The sequence below is a fragment of the Microtus pennsylvanicus genome, chromosome 4 (assembly GCF_037038515.1).
Source record: "Microtus pennsylvanicus isolate mMicPen1 chromosome 4, mMicPen1.hap1, whole genome shotgun sequence".
NCBI lineage: Eukaryota > Metazoa > Chordata > Mammalia > Rodentia > Cricetidae > Microtus > Microtus pennsylvanicus.
Genome location: NC_134582.1, coordinates 104987727 through 105000095, shown reverse-complemented (window position 1 = coordinate 105000095; position 12369 = coordinate 104987727). Strand labels below are relative to the sequence as shown.

The window sequence follows — 12369 nt, the reverse complement described above, 5'->3', positions numbered from 1 at the left end:
ATTCATATTTCTTCTGAGAACTCTCTATTCGGTTCCATAGTCCTCTTTTAATTTCGATTTGTTTTCTTGGTGTACTAGGAAGGCATCTAGGTAGCAAATAAGCTGTTATAAGATAGATAATTGCAGGAGCTGCAGTGGAGGGATCACAGCACAGCAGCATAGCCTTCAGGGTGAGCAGCATCCTTCCATGTGGCTGATAGTGATGTGAAATGGCTCAACCACCGTGGAGGAAGTTTGGAGGCTGCTTTAAAGCTCACCTTACTAGGTGGTCTAGCATTTCCCCTCCTGGGCATTTGTTCTGTGAAAATTCAAGCCTTAATTTACACAAAACTACATGCAAATATAAATAATAGCCTTGTTCATGATGTCCAAGTCAACCCACATGCCGTGAAAAAGGATAAACAAACTGTGAAGCCATAATTTGAAGTTTTTGATCCTCTACTCTCAGCTTCATGAGTGCTGGAGTCACAGGCATCTGTCACTGTGCCAAATAGAGTTTTATCATTTGAAGTGCTCACTGCAATGTTATAGAGGTTTAAGTCTCGCTTTTATAAAACTCTGTTAGTTAAGTGTGCAGCTTAGGTGCTCCAAAGCACACACAGTCGTAACTGAACCACCAGAAAGCATATCTGTATGAGTAACGCCATCTGTTCCACAATGAAAACTATTGTTGCATTCATTCACATGAATGAATCTCTAAGGCATTGTGGAGTGACGGACGGCAGCTTCAAAAGTATACAAGCCTTAAGTGGTTTATATGTAGCTTATATGGCAGTTTAGAGGAAAGAAAAACAAAGCAACGGGAATGAAGCACAGACCAGTTTTTGTCAGAGCTGAGGGGTTGGGAGACGGGAAAGCACAGTGCAATGCAAGGAAGCTTTGGGAGTGATGAGCTTGTATTCTGACTGGGACTCACACAAACATGCACATGGCTAATGCCATGGGACTGTATCCCACAGAGATATAAGTATATTTGAAAAGTTAAAGGACAAAGGGCGAAGTTGATAATTTTTTTAAATTAGTGCATGAAGCTGTAGATTTCCTCCGGACATCTCACGCGTGCAGATTGTTGGTTTGGCTCACGTTCAGCCGCCATAGCCCTCCGACTACCACTATTCAGAGAGTCGGACATAATTATTCTTTTATGTAAAGTTACATTTGCTTGTTTAGTGTGTGGGGGCGGGGGAGGGTCTGAGGATAACCTGCGGCCCTCAGTTCTCCTTTACCATGTAAGTCCCAGGAGTCAAACTCATGTGGGCAGGTTTGGTGGCAAGTGCCCTCACCTGCTGGGCTGTCTCACCAACCTTTTTTCTTTGAAGATTTACCTATTTTTAATAGTTTTCGTATAAGTAAACACCACACGTTGCGTATACTTCCCATTTCCCTTTATTCCCCTCCTGTTAGTTGCCCTAGACAAGTCTACTTCTATTTCTGTGTCTCATGTGCATCTACGATTTCACAGCATGATGATCCGGAAGAAATTTCCCAAGCCAAAATAGAGTATTTAAAGCATATTTGTGACACAAGCAAATTGTGCTGTGATGCACATTTTTACGGAGCTCATAATCTCTTGAGAAAATAAAAACCCATTTTACAGTATGTGTAGCTACATTTTATTTTAGTTTTCATTTACTCTTTTTTTGTGATAGAATCTTGCTATACAGGCCACCTTGGCCTCAAACCTATCCCTCAGCCTCCACCTCCTGAGTGCCAAGATTACAGCCATTTACCACCATGCCAGGCTTAACTCTTGTCATTTTAAAGGCTAAACAAAATTTTGCAGATGTTGAAATTTTGTTCTTACAAAAATGTTTTTGTTACAGGTACAATGTGGTTGACAGTTGTTGCTTACTGTGACTAAAAACCCAGCCGGGACTTTATGAGCAAGTGCCCTCTGCTCTATGAGGATCAATTTTAGGACACAGTTGCTGCAAACTTTTTGGGACTTGGAGGTGGGGACACAGATACTGTCTACCCTCAGACAGCAAAGCTCTGTCAGCTTCAGATGGGCATGGTTGTGTGTGTTTTTCTGATTTCACTAAGTAATGAAGAATGCAGTTTTGAGATAAATTTTCATGACAATAATCACTCAAGGATGGCCCCTGACTTCCTGTTGAGTGGTGACAGGAACACAGGAGAAGAGACAGTAGTGTGGGATTCAGGCTCTGGTTCTACTGCCATTTATTGTAACCAATTATCCCACACTTATGATTTCCTTTGTCTCATGGCTAAGATATGACTCAGTTTGCTGATACCTATCTTTCACCAGGTGGCCCTGCATTTGGAACCACCCAATGTGACCTGTGACAATACTTTCTTCTTTTCTGTATCCTTCTTGATGCTCTCTAGGTATCTTGACTCTTTCAAATATTTTTAGTAAGAATGACTCAAAGTTAAAGACAGCTTCCTGTGGTCATTGCCGGTTCTGCTTTTTTTGTGATGTATTATTTATAAAATAGCACAGTGTTAGAGATAAGGGGAGTAAGAAGTAAAATGCCCGTCCTTACGGTTCTAGTTTGTAGAAAGAAGAAAAAGCAATTATAATACAGGCTAGCAAATACCATGGAATGGAGATCAGGGCCGGCGATAGAAGGATGACTTCTGGCCTAGTGAAGGCTATGTTCAAAAATTAATTGGGACCTTATCAGAAAAGATAAGGAGGTGCTGAGCTGTGGGACTGTAGTTTATGACGGGACTTGATAGCGCACACCTGTAACCCCAGCACTTAGGAGGCAGAGGCAGAAAAATTGGCAAAAGGTCAAGGCAAGTTCTACAGGGAAAGCTTTAGGCCCTCCTGCGCTGCACTGGGAGAGCCTATGGAAGAAGAATTTTAGGGAGAGAGTCTGCAGCTCAGTCCAAGGGCTGGAGCAGGGGGCATTACGATGAATGCAGGGAAAAAGGTGGGGACCCAGACTGGACCCACAGCGTCTGCCATAATCCACAGTTTGGGGTCTCTTATGAGGGTTTGGGGAACCCAGTAAAGGCATCTATCCAAGAAGAGGAAGATCACTAGATGGCAGGTCATGTGTCTAGAGGGTGGGAAAGGCAAAAAGGACATTGGTTTGGAGAGCGATTTGAAACGATTGCTCTTACCCAGGAAGGAACGGTGAGCGGCAGTGGGAAGAGGGAAGAGAATTCAGATGAATAGAACGTGAAGTTGCTGAAGGCAGGGGTCTCAGAGAAAAGCTGGAGGTGCTGTGTTCTAATCAGAGCTTTCTCTCCTGCCTGCCAGTTTCCAAATAACCACCGAGGCCTAGTATTAGTTATACATGTTTGGCTGATGCCTCAGGCTTCTTACTGGCTAGCTCTTACATTTAAATTAACCCATTTCTTTTAATCTGTGTATCGCCACATGGCCTGTGGCTTACCAGTGGTACTCTGGCATGTTGTGTCTTGGGCGGCTGGATGGCTTCTCCCAGACTCCACCCTTCTTCACCTGTATCTCTGCTTGTATTTCCTTCCTGGCTTTGTCCTTCCTTGCCACAGATCAAAGCAGCTTTATTTATCAACCAACGTTCACAGTGTACAGGACCCCACCATAGTGTGTGTATACTCAGGGAGTACTCAACCTCTCAACCCAATGCTGTCTGTAAAAGTAACTAATAGTCACAGTTCTATATGTAAGCAGCCAGAAAGTGTCCTCAGTGTCCATGACACTTGAGACGATGGTGTGGGGATACTGATTTCATTATTATTGCAGATAAATCTACAGTACTGTACAATAATATTGTACATGAGACAAATACATATTATGAAGTTGTGGAAGTTTGTGAACTCATGGGTGCACACATAAACATGCTCATGAGTACACACACTCATGCATTCACATATGCACATGTTCATGGGTGCATGTCCACATATGCTTATTGGTATACACACTCACAGGTGCACACATGTATATGCTCACAGGTAAATATATGCACATGTTCACAGGAACTCACACATACATCACAGTAGCACACATGCACATGCTCACAGGTGAACACATGCACATCCTCATAGGCACACACACTCATGGGTACACACACACGCACATGCTCATAGGTGCACACATGCACATACTCACAGGTGAACATATGCATATGCTCATGGGTGCACACATGTACACATTCACAGTTGCATGCATGCACACACTCATGTGCACACACACACTCATGGGTGCATACATGTACATGCTCAAGGTGCACACATGCACATACTCACAGGTGCACTCATGCACATGATCACAGGTGCACATGCTCATGTGTGCACACATGCAATACATGCTCACAGGTGTACACATGCACATGCTCACAGGTTCACACATGCAAATGCTAATGGGTACAGACATGCACACACTCAGGAGTGCACACATGCACATGTTCATAGGTGCACACATGCACATACTCAGAGGTACACACGTGTACATACAAGTGCATATATGCACATGCACACATACTCACAAGTGCGCATATGCATATGTTCACAGGTATACATATACATACTTATAGGTGCACATATGTACACACTCACAGGTGCACACATGCACATATTCACTGGTGCACATATGTACACACTCACAGGTGCACATATGCACACACTCATGGGTGCACACATGCACATGTTCACAAGCACATATGTACACACTCACAGGTGCACATATGCACACACTCATGGGTGCACACATGCACATATTCACCGGTGCACATATGTACACACTCACAGGTGCACATATGCACACACTCATGGGTGCACACATGCACATGTTCACAAGCACATATGCATATGCTCACAAATGCACTTATGCACCTACTTACAGGTGCACATATGCACTTACTCACGGGCGCACACATGCAGACATAGGCACTCACATGCACATACTCACACGTGCACATATGCACAGACCCACACAGGAACTGAAGCATCAGAAAGCTGCTGAGAGCAAGGCCAAGGCCAAGGGCAGTGACTGTGTTTTCAGGAAGGAAACACAGATGTTGGCTCATGTTCTAGTTAACAATCTGACTAAATGTCAGACCTAGAGAACCACCTTGAAGCAAAGGATGGCCAAGTCTCTTTAGCAGTAACGTCTGTGTAAGTCCCTGTCAGGGGAATGCAATGACAAATCCATTTTCTCTGCATCTCCTGTTTTCTGTCCCAACACCAATGTCAGTGTGATGTGGAGATTGACAAGGTTATTTTGAGAAAGGTGGTGATGTGGAGCTTGATTTGGGGGAGGCCAAGCTTTGATTAATATTGTAATTAAATTCTAGATCTTGAACTATAGCTCTAGTACAGTGGTAAAGTCCTTACCTTTCATGCAGGAGAAAAGAGAAGAAAAAGAAGGAACCAGGCCTCAGGAAGGATTATGATTGAGGATATGTGCTCTTCTGTAATGAGTGGATTTTCAAAAGGTTTCTTGTTTCTCCTTTGCTCCCACACCCTGCTCTTCTTTCTGTATGTGCTTGTACACACGTGTGATGGTGCGTGTGGCTGCATCTCACTGTGGGTGTCAGAGGTCAATGGTGAGTGCCGTTCTTCGGGTGCTGTCCGCCTGTCGTTGCTGGGCTATCCGACCAGCACTGAGGCTAAGAGGTACAGTTTTAATGGTTTCGAGGGCAGAGACTTTCCAGATTTTGTTCTGAAAGCTAGAGTAGGCCCCGGGGTCTGTGTGCAGTCTGAGCCTGTGCAGGTCATGCGATATGCAGCCTTTGCTTCCTTCTCCAGGAAATGAATATGCGCTGATAGCAGCAATCTCATGAGGCCTTGCAAGACAAAGTCAACTAGTTCATATCAAGCACTTGGTACAGTGCCTGCCGAGTAATTGTCAATCCATCTTCATTTCGGCTGATATTCAGTACGAATGTGCAATTACTGCCTGTGTGTAATAGTCACTAATGGTTTCTCAAACTTAATTCCAACCACCACCGGAGCCTACTTACAAAACAAAAGATACGAACAAGCTCCTTGGCTGATTAGGGACGTTAGCCCAAACATGGTCTTTATTTTTTCTAGCTGTGTGTGGAGGGGGTTTGGAAAGTGAGAATAACGGGTGAACCAAATGTTCACTCTTGCTACCACACTCCTGAGAATGAACTCTCTTATCTGGCAATGCTCCTGTTTCCTAGGTACATTAAGGAAACAAACACTAAAAATGACCCGAACCAACTCAACAATCTTATCAAGAAAAGCTGTGAAGTGACAACGTGGACTCCACGGCCTGGAGCTACCCTTGACCTGGGCAGGATGCTGAAGGACCCAACAGACAGGTATGGGGGATAAAACGCCTAATACAGTGTTTCTAATATGATGAAAGGCTCCCGACTCTTCTGTGGTGACATTAAGTTTTGTTGACTAACATGCTAAGCTTACCTGATAAGATCCCCATCTCCCTTTAGAAAGTGAGCCAGGGGGTCCTAGAGCCAGGAAGGATGCCGCACACCTGCAATCCTAACCCTTAGGAAGCTGAGGCAGGAGGAGCGGGACAGACTGCGCTAGTTGAGACCCTGACTCAAGAAAAATACGTCTCACTGTTTAATAAAATAGACTGGTAAATATCTCTCAAATCAGACAATTTTCCCAAGCATTTCACCCCGGCTCAGGCACTTTCATCACCTCAGGGCTTTACCAGGAAGTAAAAGGAAGAGGTGGTTCGGTCGTTAAGAGCACTTGCTGCTGCCCCAGAAGCCCAGAGTTCAACTGCCAGCACCTGTGTAGGGTGGTTCGGAAAGCTCGTTGCCACGCCAGTGCAAGTCTGACTTATAAAATTAGCAGCACCTTTCAAAGTATCAGACAGGAAAATCCGATTCCAAAAGGTTAGCCTGGACTTCAGAGGCCTATAGTTTCGTAAGTACACATCCTGAGCCACATAGCCATAAGGTTCCAACCCAGATGTAGAAATGCTTCTATTGTAGGAAGTGAGCAGCAAGCAAGTTGGTGTCGCCCTTTGCTGACTTCCCAGATATGACTAGAGCCTGGTCAGCTCTCCTTCACAGACTTCGATTGTCCCTCACATGACTCAGTCTCGCTTCCCTTCCCTCATCCCCACCACTCACTCAGGGGCTGTCCCCTGCCTCTCCCTCACAAGCCTTCCTCCATGCTGGTGCTTCTCAGCTTGCAGGTCACGGTGCACTGGCTGGACATCCAACCAAGACATCTGTCATAACCAACATTTTCGCTAAAAGAAAATTTCATCAGCAGGAATAAAAGCTACATAGTGCGTGTAGAAAGGGTTTTATTTATGGATTAACTTTGCAGCCTGATAGAGACAGTTCTTAGCCGGGAGTGTGGGTGCCCATCTGTAATCCCAGCCCATGAGGAAGCAGGAGGATTGGCAAGAGATCAAGGCCAGCCTGGTTTGTTTCAGGCTTACAGAGTGAGGCCTTGCTCCGCCACCACACCCCCCCACAAAACAGTTCTTACAGGAATTACAGGAAACTGTGGGAATTTCCTCTCTTTGTTGCCGACAAGCCAATCTTTCTAAATTGTGAAACTTAAAATTCTCTGAGAGGTCCCTAGTGCTCCAGTACGAAAGAGGACTTCTGTCCAGAGAGTGAACATGTTTCTTGAGTATTTCAATTATTCTTCATCCTTCAGGAGCCTACCTTCCTCTTCAGCATCTTCTTAAAGTGTCCAGAATCATCCCTGTGCAGGCCTCTCAATGTGTCCTAGAACAAGTGGCTGTGCTGTGATTTACAGATGCCAGAGTCACCAGCCCCCTTGATAAACACGAACTGGGGATCCCCTCAGGGATACTCAGATACAGTTGTTCTGAGGTAGGATCACCCCAAAGAATTCTGGGAACCAAGAATCAGGATGGTTCCTTCTCTGTGCTAACATATAGTAAGGACCCCATGCTGAACTGCCTTGTAAAGGAAGAACAGGGAATCTGGGACTGTAGTCACAGAAGCTCGGTCCCAAATATTCAGCATTTTGCCACGTCTTACGGAAGAGAAGATGGTTACAAATACAGAAAAGGAAGGAAAAAGAAGGAAGTGAAAGAGAAGATAGGGAAAAGAAATAGAGGGAAAAAGCAGCTGAACTTTTCTAGTCAGAGGCAGCGGCCTAGCTGGAGAAGGATTTGGAGACTGAAGGAAAAGTGAGCACACGTTTGCTGTGGATTCACACAGGATTATTGAAACGTCCCAATACTGGGAACCGGAAGCGCAGAGGACACGGCCAGGAAGAAACCCTGGTCCTCATGGAGCCCTCACAGCCCTGAGTTCAGAACTGGCGAGTGAAAGCCCAAAGGAAGGAGACTCAGGGATGCCGTGTGGAGGCCAGGGTCAGCATGGCCTCCCAGACCAGGGCAATGAGCCTGTCCTTCAAAGGAGGAGAGCCACAGCAAATGACAAAACAAAGAAGGATCACTGTTGAATTGTGCTTCCAGAAACCCACTTCAGCTGTGTAGAGGAGAATGTTCTAGTGCAGACGCCAGAGCTAGAGCTCTGGAATCGAGGAGGCCAGGGGGGAAAGCTATGACTTCTCAGGAAAAGATGGGTAAGACTTCGGACTGACCCCAGGCAAGGAGCTAGACAAGACTGTATTTCAGAGCTGATACACTTTTGGTGCCTCTGTAGACTCAGAGACAAGAGGGACTCAAAGGGAATCTTTGAGAAGAATCTACTATTGCCTTCAAACATTGGTAGACACAGACACATTTGCCTCCTTAGATTTCTCCTTATTCAGTTCACATCCTGTTACTTTCTCAAGATTCGAGGGTCCGTGTCCCATGCGGTGATCTTTCTCCCCCAGATGAACAGGACTTTAAGACTGTCTATCCTACCAACTGGATTTAAAGAGAAAGTTGTACGTCTGTCTGAAAACCGGAGTTTGATTCACAGAGAACAGTATATCACAAAATCCTATAGGCTAAAGTTTATTTATATGCTCAAATATTTACTGGGCACCACATAGCCAGCCTTTCCCTGAAGATACGAACAACCATATATTCACCTCAGAAGGACACCATTAATGGATGGAAGAGCCAGTTCTACCCAAGTGTAGCTTGGTGAGCCAGTGAATTCATCGGGGTCTCTTATACCAGCATCGTTGGCTCATTAGAGAAAATCCCAACCCGTTACAGTTCCACTCAGAAAAGCTACAACCCTGCAGCTCTTAGCCCAACCCCGTGGGAAGCTCTGCAGGAGTGTGCCCTCTCGCCAATTGTTGTGGATGGCTTGTATAGCTTGGGGAAGGCGTCCTGTTTAGCCTTTGAGTTTTCTTAGCTTCCTGAGTCTTAGGAGCCTCCACTCCTAGAGAAGCTAAATAAGAAGGTAAATCCAAAGACAAACACATAGGCATCCTCCTGAATATTAACCTTCATCAGGAGATGAAAGGAGACAGAGACAGAGACCCACATTGGAGCACCGGACAGAAATCTCAAGGTCCAAATCAGGAGCAGAAGAAGAGAGAGCACGAGCAAGGAACTCAGTACCGCGAGGGGTACACCCACACACTGAGACAATGGGGATGTTCTATCGGGAACTCACCAAGGCCAGCTGGCCTGGGTCTGAAAAAGCATGGGATAAAAGCGGACTCGCTGAACATAGTGGACAATGAGGACTACTGAGAACTCAAGAACAATGGCACTGGGTTTTTGATCCTACTGCACATACTGGCTTTGGGGAAGCCTAGGCAGCTTGGATGCTCACCTTACTAGACCTGGATGGAGGTGGGTGGTCCTTGGACTTCCCACAGGTCAGGGAACCCTGATTGCTCTTCGAGCTGATGAGGGAGGGGGACTTGATCGGGGGAGGGGGAAGGAAACGGGAGGCGGTGGTGGGGAGGAGGCAGAAATCCTTAATAAATAAATAAATTTTAAAAAATTAATGCTTCTAGAAAAAAAAAAGAAATGTTTCCGGTCCTTGCACTGCTTTCACCAAATGCCTATGGTGATTGAGATGCAGGGTCAACTGGGTACCACATCCACAAAGTCCATACAAGCTGATCATGTTCAACACGTCCATCACTCACTATTTGGAGCAGAAGGGTCCAAATCGGAGACCTTGCAGCTTTACATCTGCAGACGTGCACAAGATTAGTCAATGAAGTCTGACTTGGGAACCTTGCCCATAACTAGCGAATGGAAGTGGGGTGGCTTGGCCTACGCTGGACCCAGGAGGCAGGCACACATCTTGAAACTTCTCCGGTGGGGTTTTTTTCAAAGCATTAGTTTTGCCTTCCTTGTTTGCTGCTCAGTTTTCTAACCCTCCTCCTCTTTGTGTTTTTAAGCAAGGGCATCATAGAGCCTCCAGAAGGGACAAAAATTTACAAGGATTCCTGGGACTTTGACCCGTTTTTGGAGACCTTGCATTCCGCTGTAGAAGATGAAATCTTTCTTCACCCGTCCTGGATAAAAGAGTACTTCACCTGGGCTGGATTCAAGAATTACAACCTGGTGGTCAGGGTATGCTCTCTTGTAGTCCAGAGATCTTTGCAGTCCCCTGGTTTCCGGCTTGGTTTCTAGTCAGCCCTCCAAAGGGCCCAGCAGAGGCTTGCGGAACTCCGTGAGCGGTAGCGCTCCTTTGAAACTGCAGGGCCCTTAGGCGCAGCTCAGTTTGACATTTTCAGTATTTTCCTCCCTTGTCACCATGCATTAAAAGTTTTTAAATCACCGTATAAGAAGTAAGAAGGGTCCTTGTAGCATTTTCATCTCTAATTTGATTTGGCTGGGTGCCTTTCCTCTCCTGGAACCCCATCCTCTGTACCCTTCTGCCCAGGGTGTTCCCCTTCGAGTGTGCTTTATTACCCCCTCCGACCTTCTCTCTCGCGGTTGTCAGTAGTTTCCATTGCCTGGCGCATCAGGAATGCTTAACTGTGGGGCCAGAAGGTGGAGTCCGCTCAGAGGGAGCAGTGTGAGACAGAAGCAGCTAATGGCCACTCTGCGGAACCCCCCCCACCCCCTGTTTACTGTCCAGCCCCTGAGCATCGGTACCAGTCACACTTGCTCTACCCCAATGCTGTGGTTCTCCAGAACCTGCTTTCCTGTGCCCACCCATGGCCATACGTCCCCTGCTCAACACCGAAGATGGTATGAGCATGTGTGTTGGTGGAAGACGGCAGCTCTCCCTCCCTTCTTAGGATAAGTTGTTTCCACATTAGGTCATTTCTATATTTGAGGCATTCTCTTTTAATGATGTAAAGGAATAGCAGATCTAAAACCATATTTGACTGTTATAAAATGTGCTCACTCTAGCTCTCAGCTCTCTCTCTCTCTCTCTCTCTCTCTCTCTCTCTCTCTCTCTCTTTTTTTTTTTTGAGGAAATCACCTTTGAACCCAAAGCAATAGGAAACTGAATGTTTTCACTTAGGTAATCAGATTGAAAAGGAAGCTTTTTAAAACTTTTAATGAATATATTATTTTAAATTTTAAAATGACATTGATTTATTATTTGCTTATTTATGTGTGTGTGCATGAGTGTTTGTGCTACAGCGAGTGTGTGGAGGTCAGGGGCAGCTGGTGGGGATCAGTTTCCTCCTTCGCCATGTGGGTTCCAGGCATTGGACTCACGTGGTCAGCCGTGGGGGCAAGCACCTTCACCTGCTGTGCTGCCTCGCTGACCCCATGTATGTACTTCTGTTTAGCTGCTGTGTGGTGTGGGGTGTAGTCCTCACTGTAGGGTCCCCATCTGAAGGCCTCCAGTGCACCTTGATGTCTCCGTGCTGATAATGCTCTATGCCGCTGAAGTTAGAGCAGCGAGAGGCAGCGGTTTTGCTGCTGTAGAAGGTGAAGAGTGTAATGCTGCCAGTTCAAGAGAGAGAGGCTGAAATAGAAGAAGAGGGGAATATAGAGGGAGGAAGGAAGACGGGAGGGTTGTATTTCAACTCACTGCTATTCTTTTAGAGTGTTTAAGATTTCTGCCATCTTAGAATGTCTTAAAGACCGACACTGATGAACGTTCTTCCATTTGCCGCCTTGTCGTTTGCACAGATGATCGAAACAGATGAAGACTTCAACCCTTTGCCTGGAGGGTATGACTATCTGGTGGACTTTCTAGATCTGTCTTTTCCAAAAGAGAGACCAAGCAGGGAGCATCCCTATGAAGAAGTGAGCAGCTCCCCTGGTGGGGATCCCTTCCCCTTCCTCTCCCTCTTCCTCAGCACCTTCCCCCTCTCCTCCCTTCTTCTGCTGTCTTTATCATTTGCTTCTTCCTTTCTCCCCTCCCACCACCCCCTATTCTGCTGACTCAGAAACGGCTCAAAACAAGTAAGGCGTGATTTATCCTTGAGCCAAATATGAGTGAACATGGCCTGGGAACATGAATACAGATTGTTCCAAATGACACACTACAATATGGAAATGACTTATGAAGCTCTTTATTTCAGAGTAAAGTCTTAACTCAAAGGGGTTTCCCAGAGGGAGCCTAGGGCAGACAAGTGATCGCAAAGCAG

At 45.9% G+C, this 12369-nt stretch overlaps 1 protein-coding gene across 6 annotated transcripts in view; it reads left to right on the top strand.

The window, feature by feature from the left end:
* LOC142848244 (cytidine monophosphate-N-acetylneuraminic acid hydroxylase) overlaps positions 1 to 12369 on the top strand; it is a 95171-nt gene that overhangs the window by 61022 nt on the left and 21780 nt on the right. For all 6 annotated transcript variants that reach the window (XM_075970032.1, XM_075970034.1, XM_075970036.1 and 3 more), the window contains 3 exons: positions 6105 to 6245; positions 10210 to 10384; positions 11909 to 12025. In XM_075970032.1, the coding sequence (XP_075826147.1) occupies positions 6105 to 6245; positions 10210 to 10384; positions 11909 to 12025 (433 nt within the window). The remainder of the gene's footprint in view (positions 1 to 6104; positions 6246 to 10209; positions 10385 to 11908; positions 12026 to 12369) is intronic.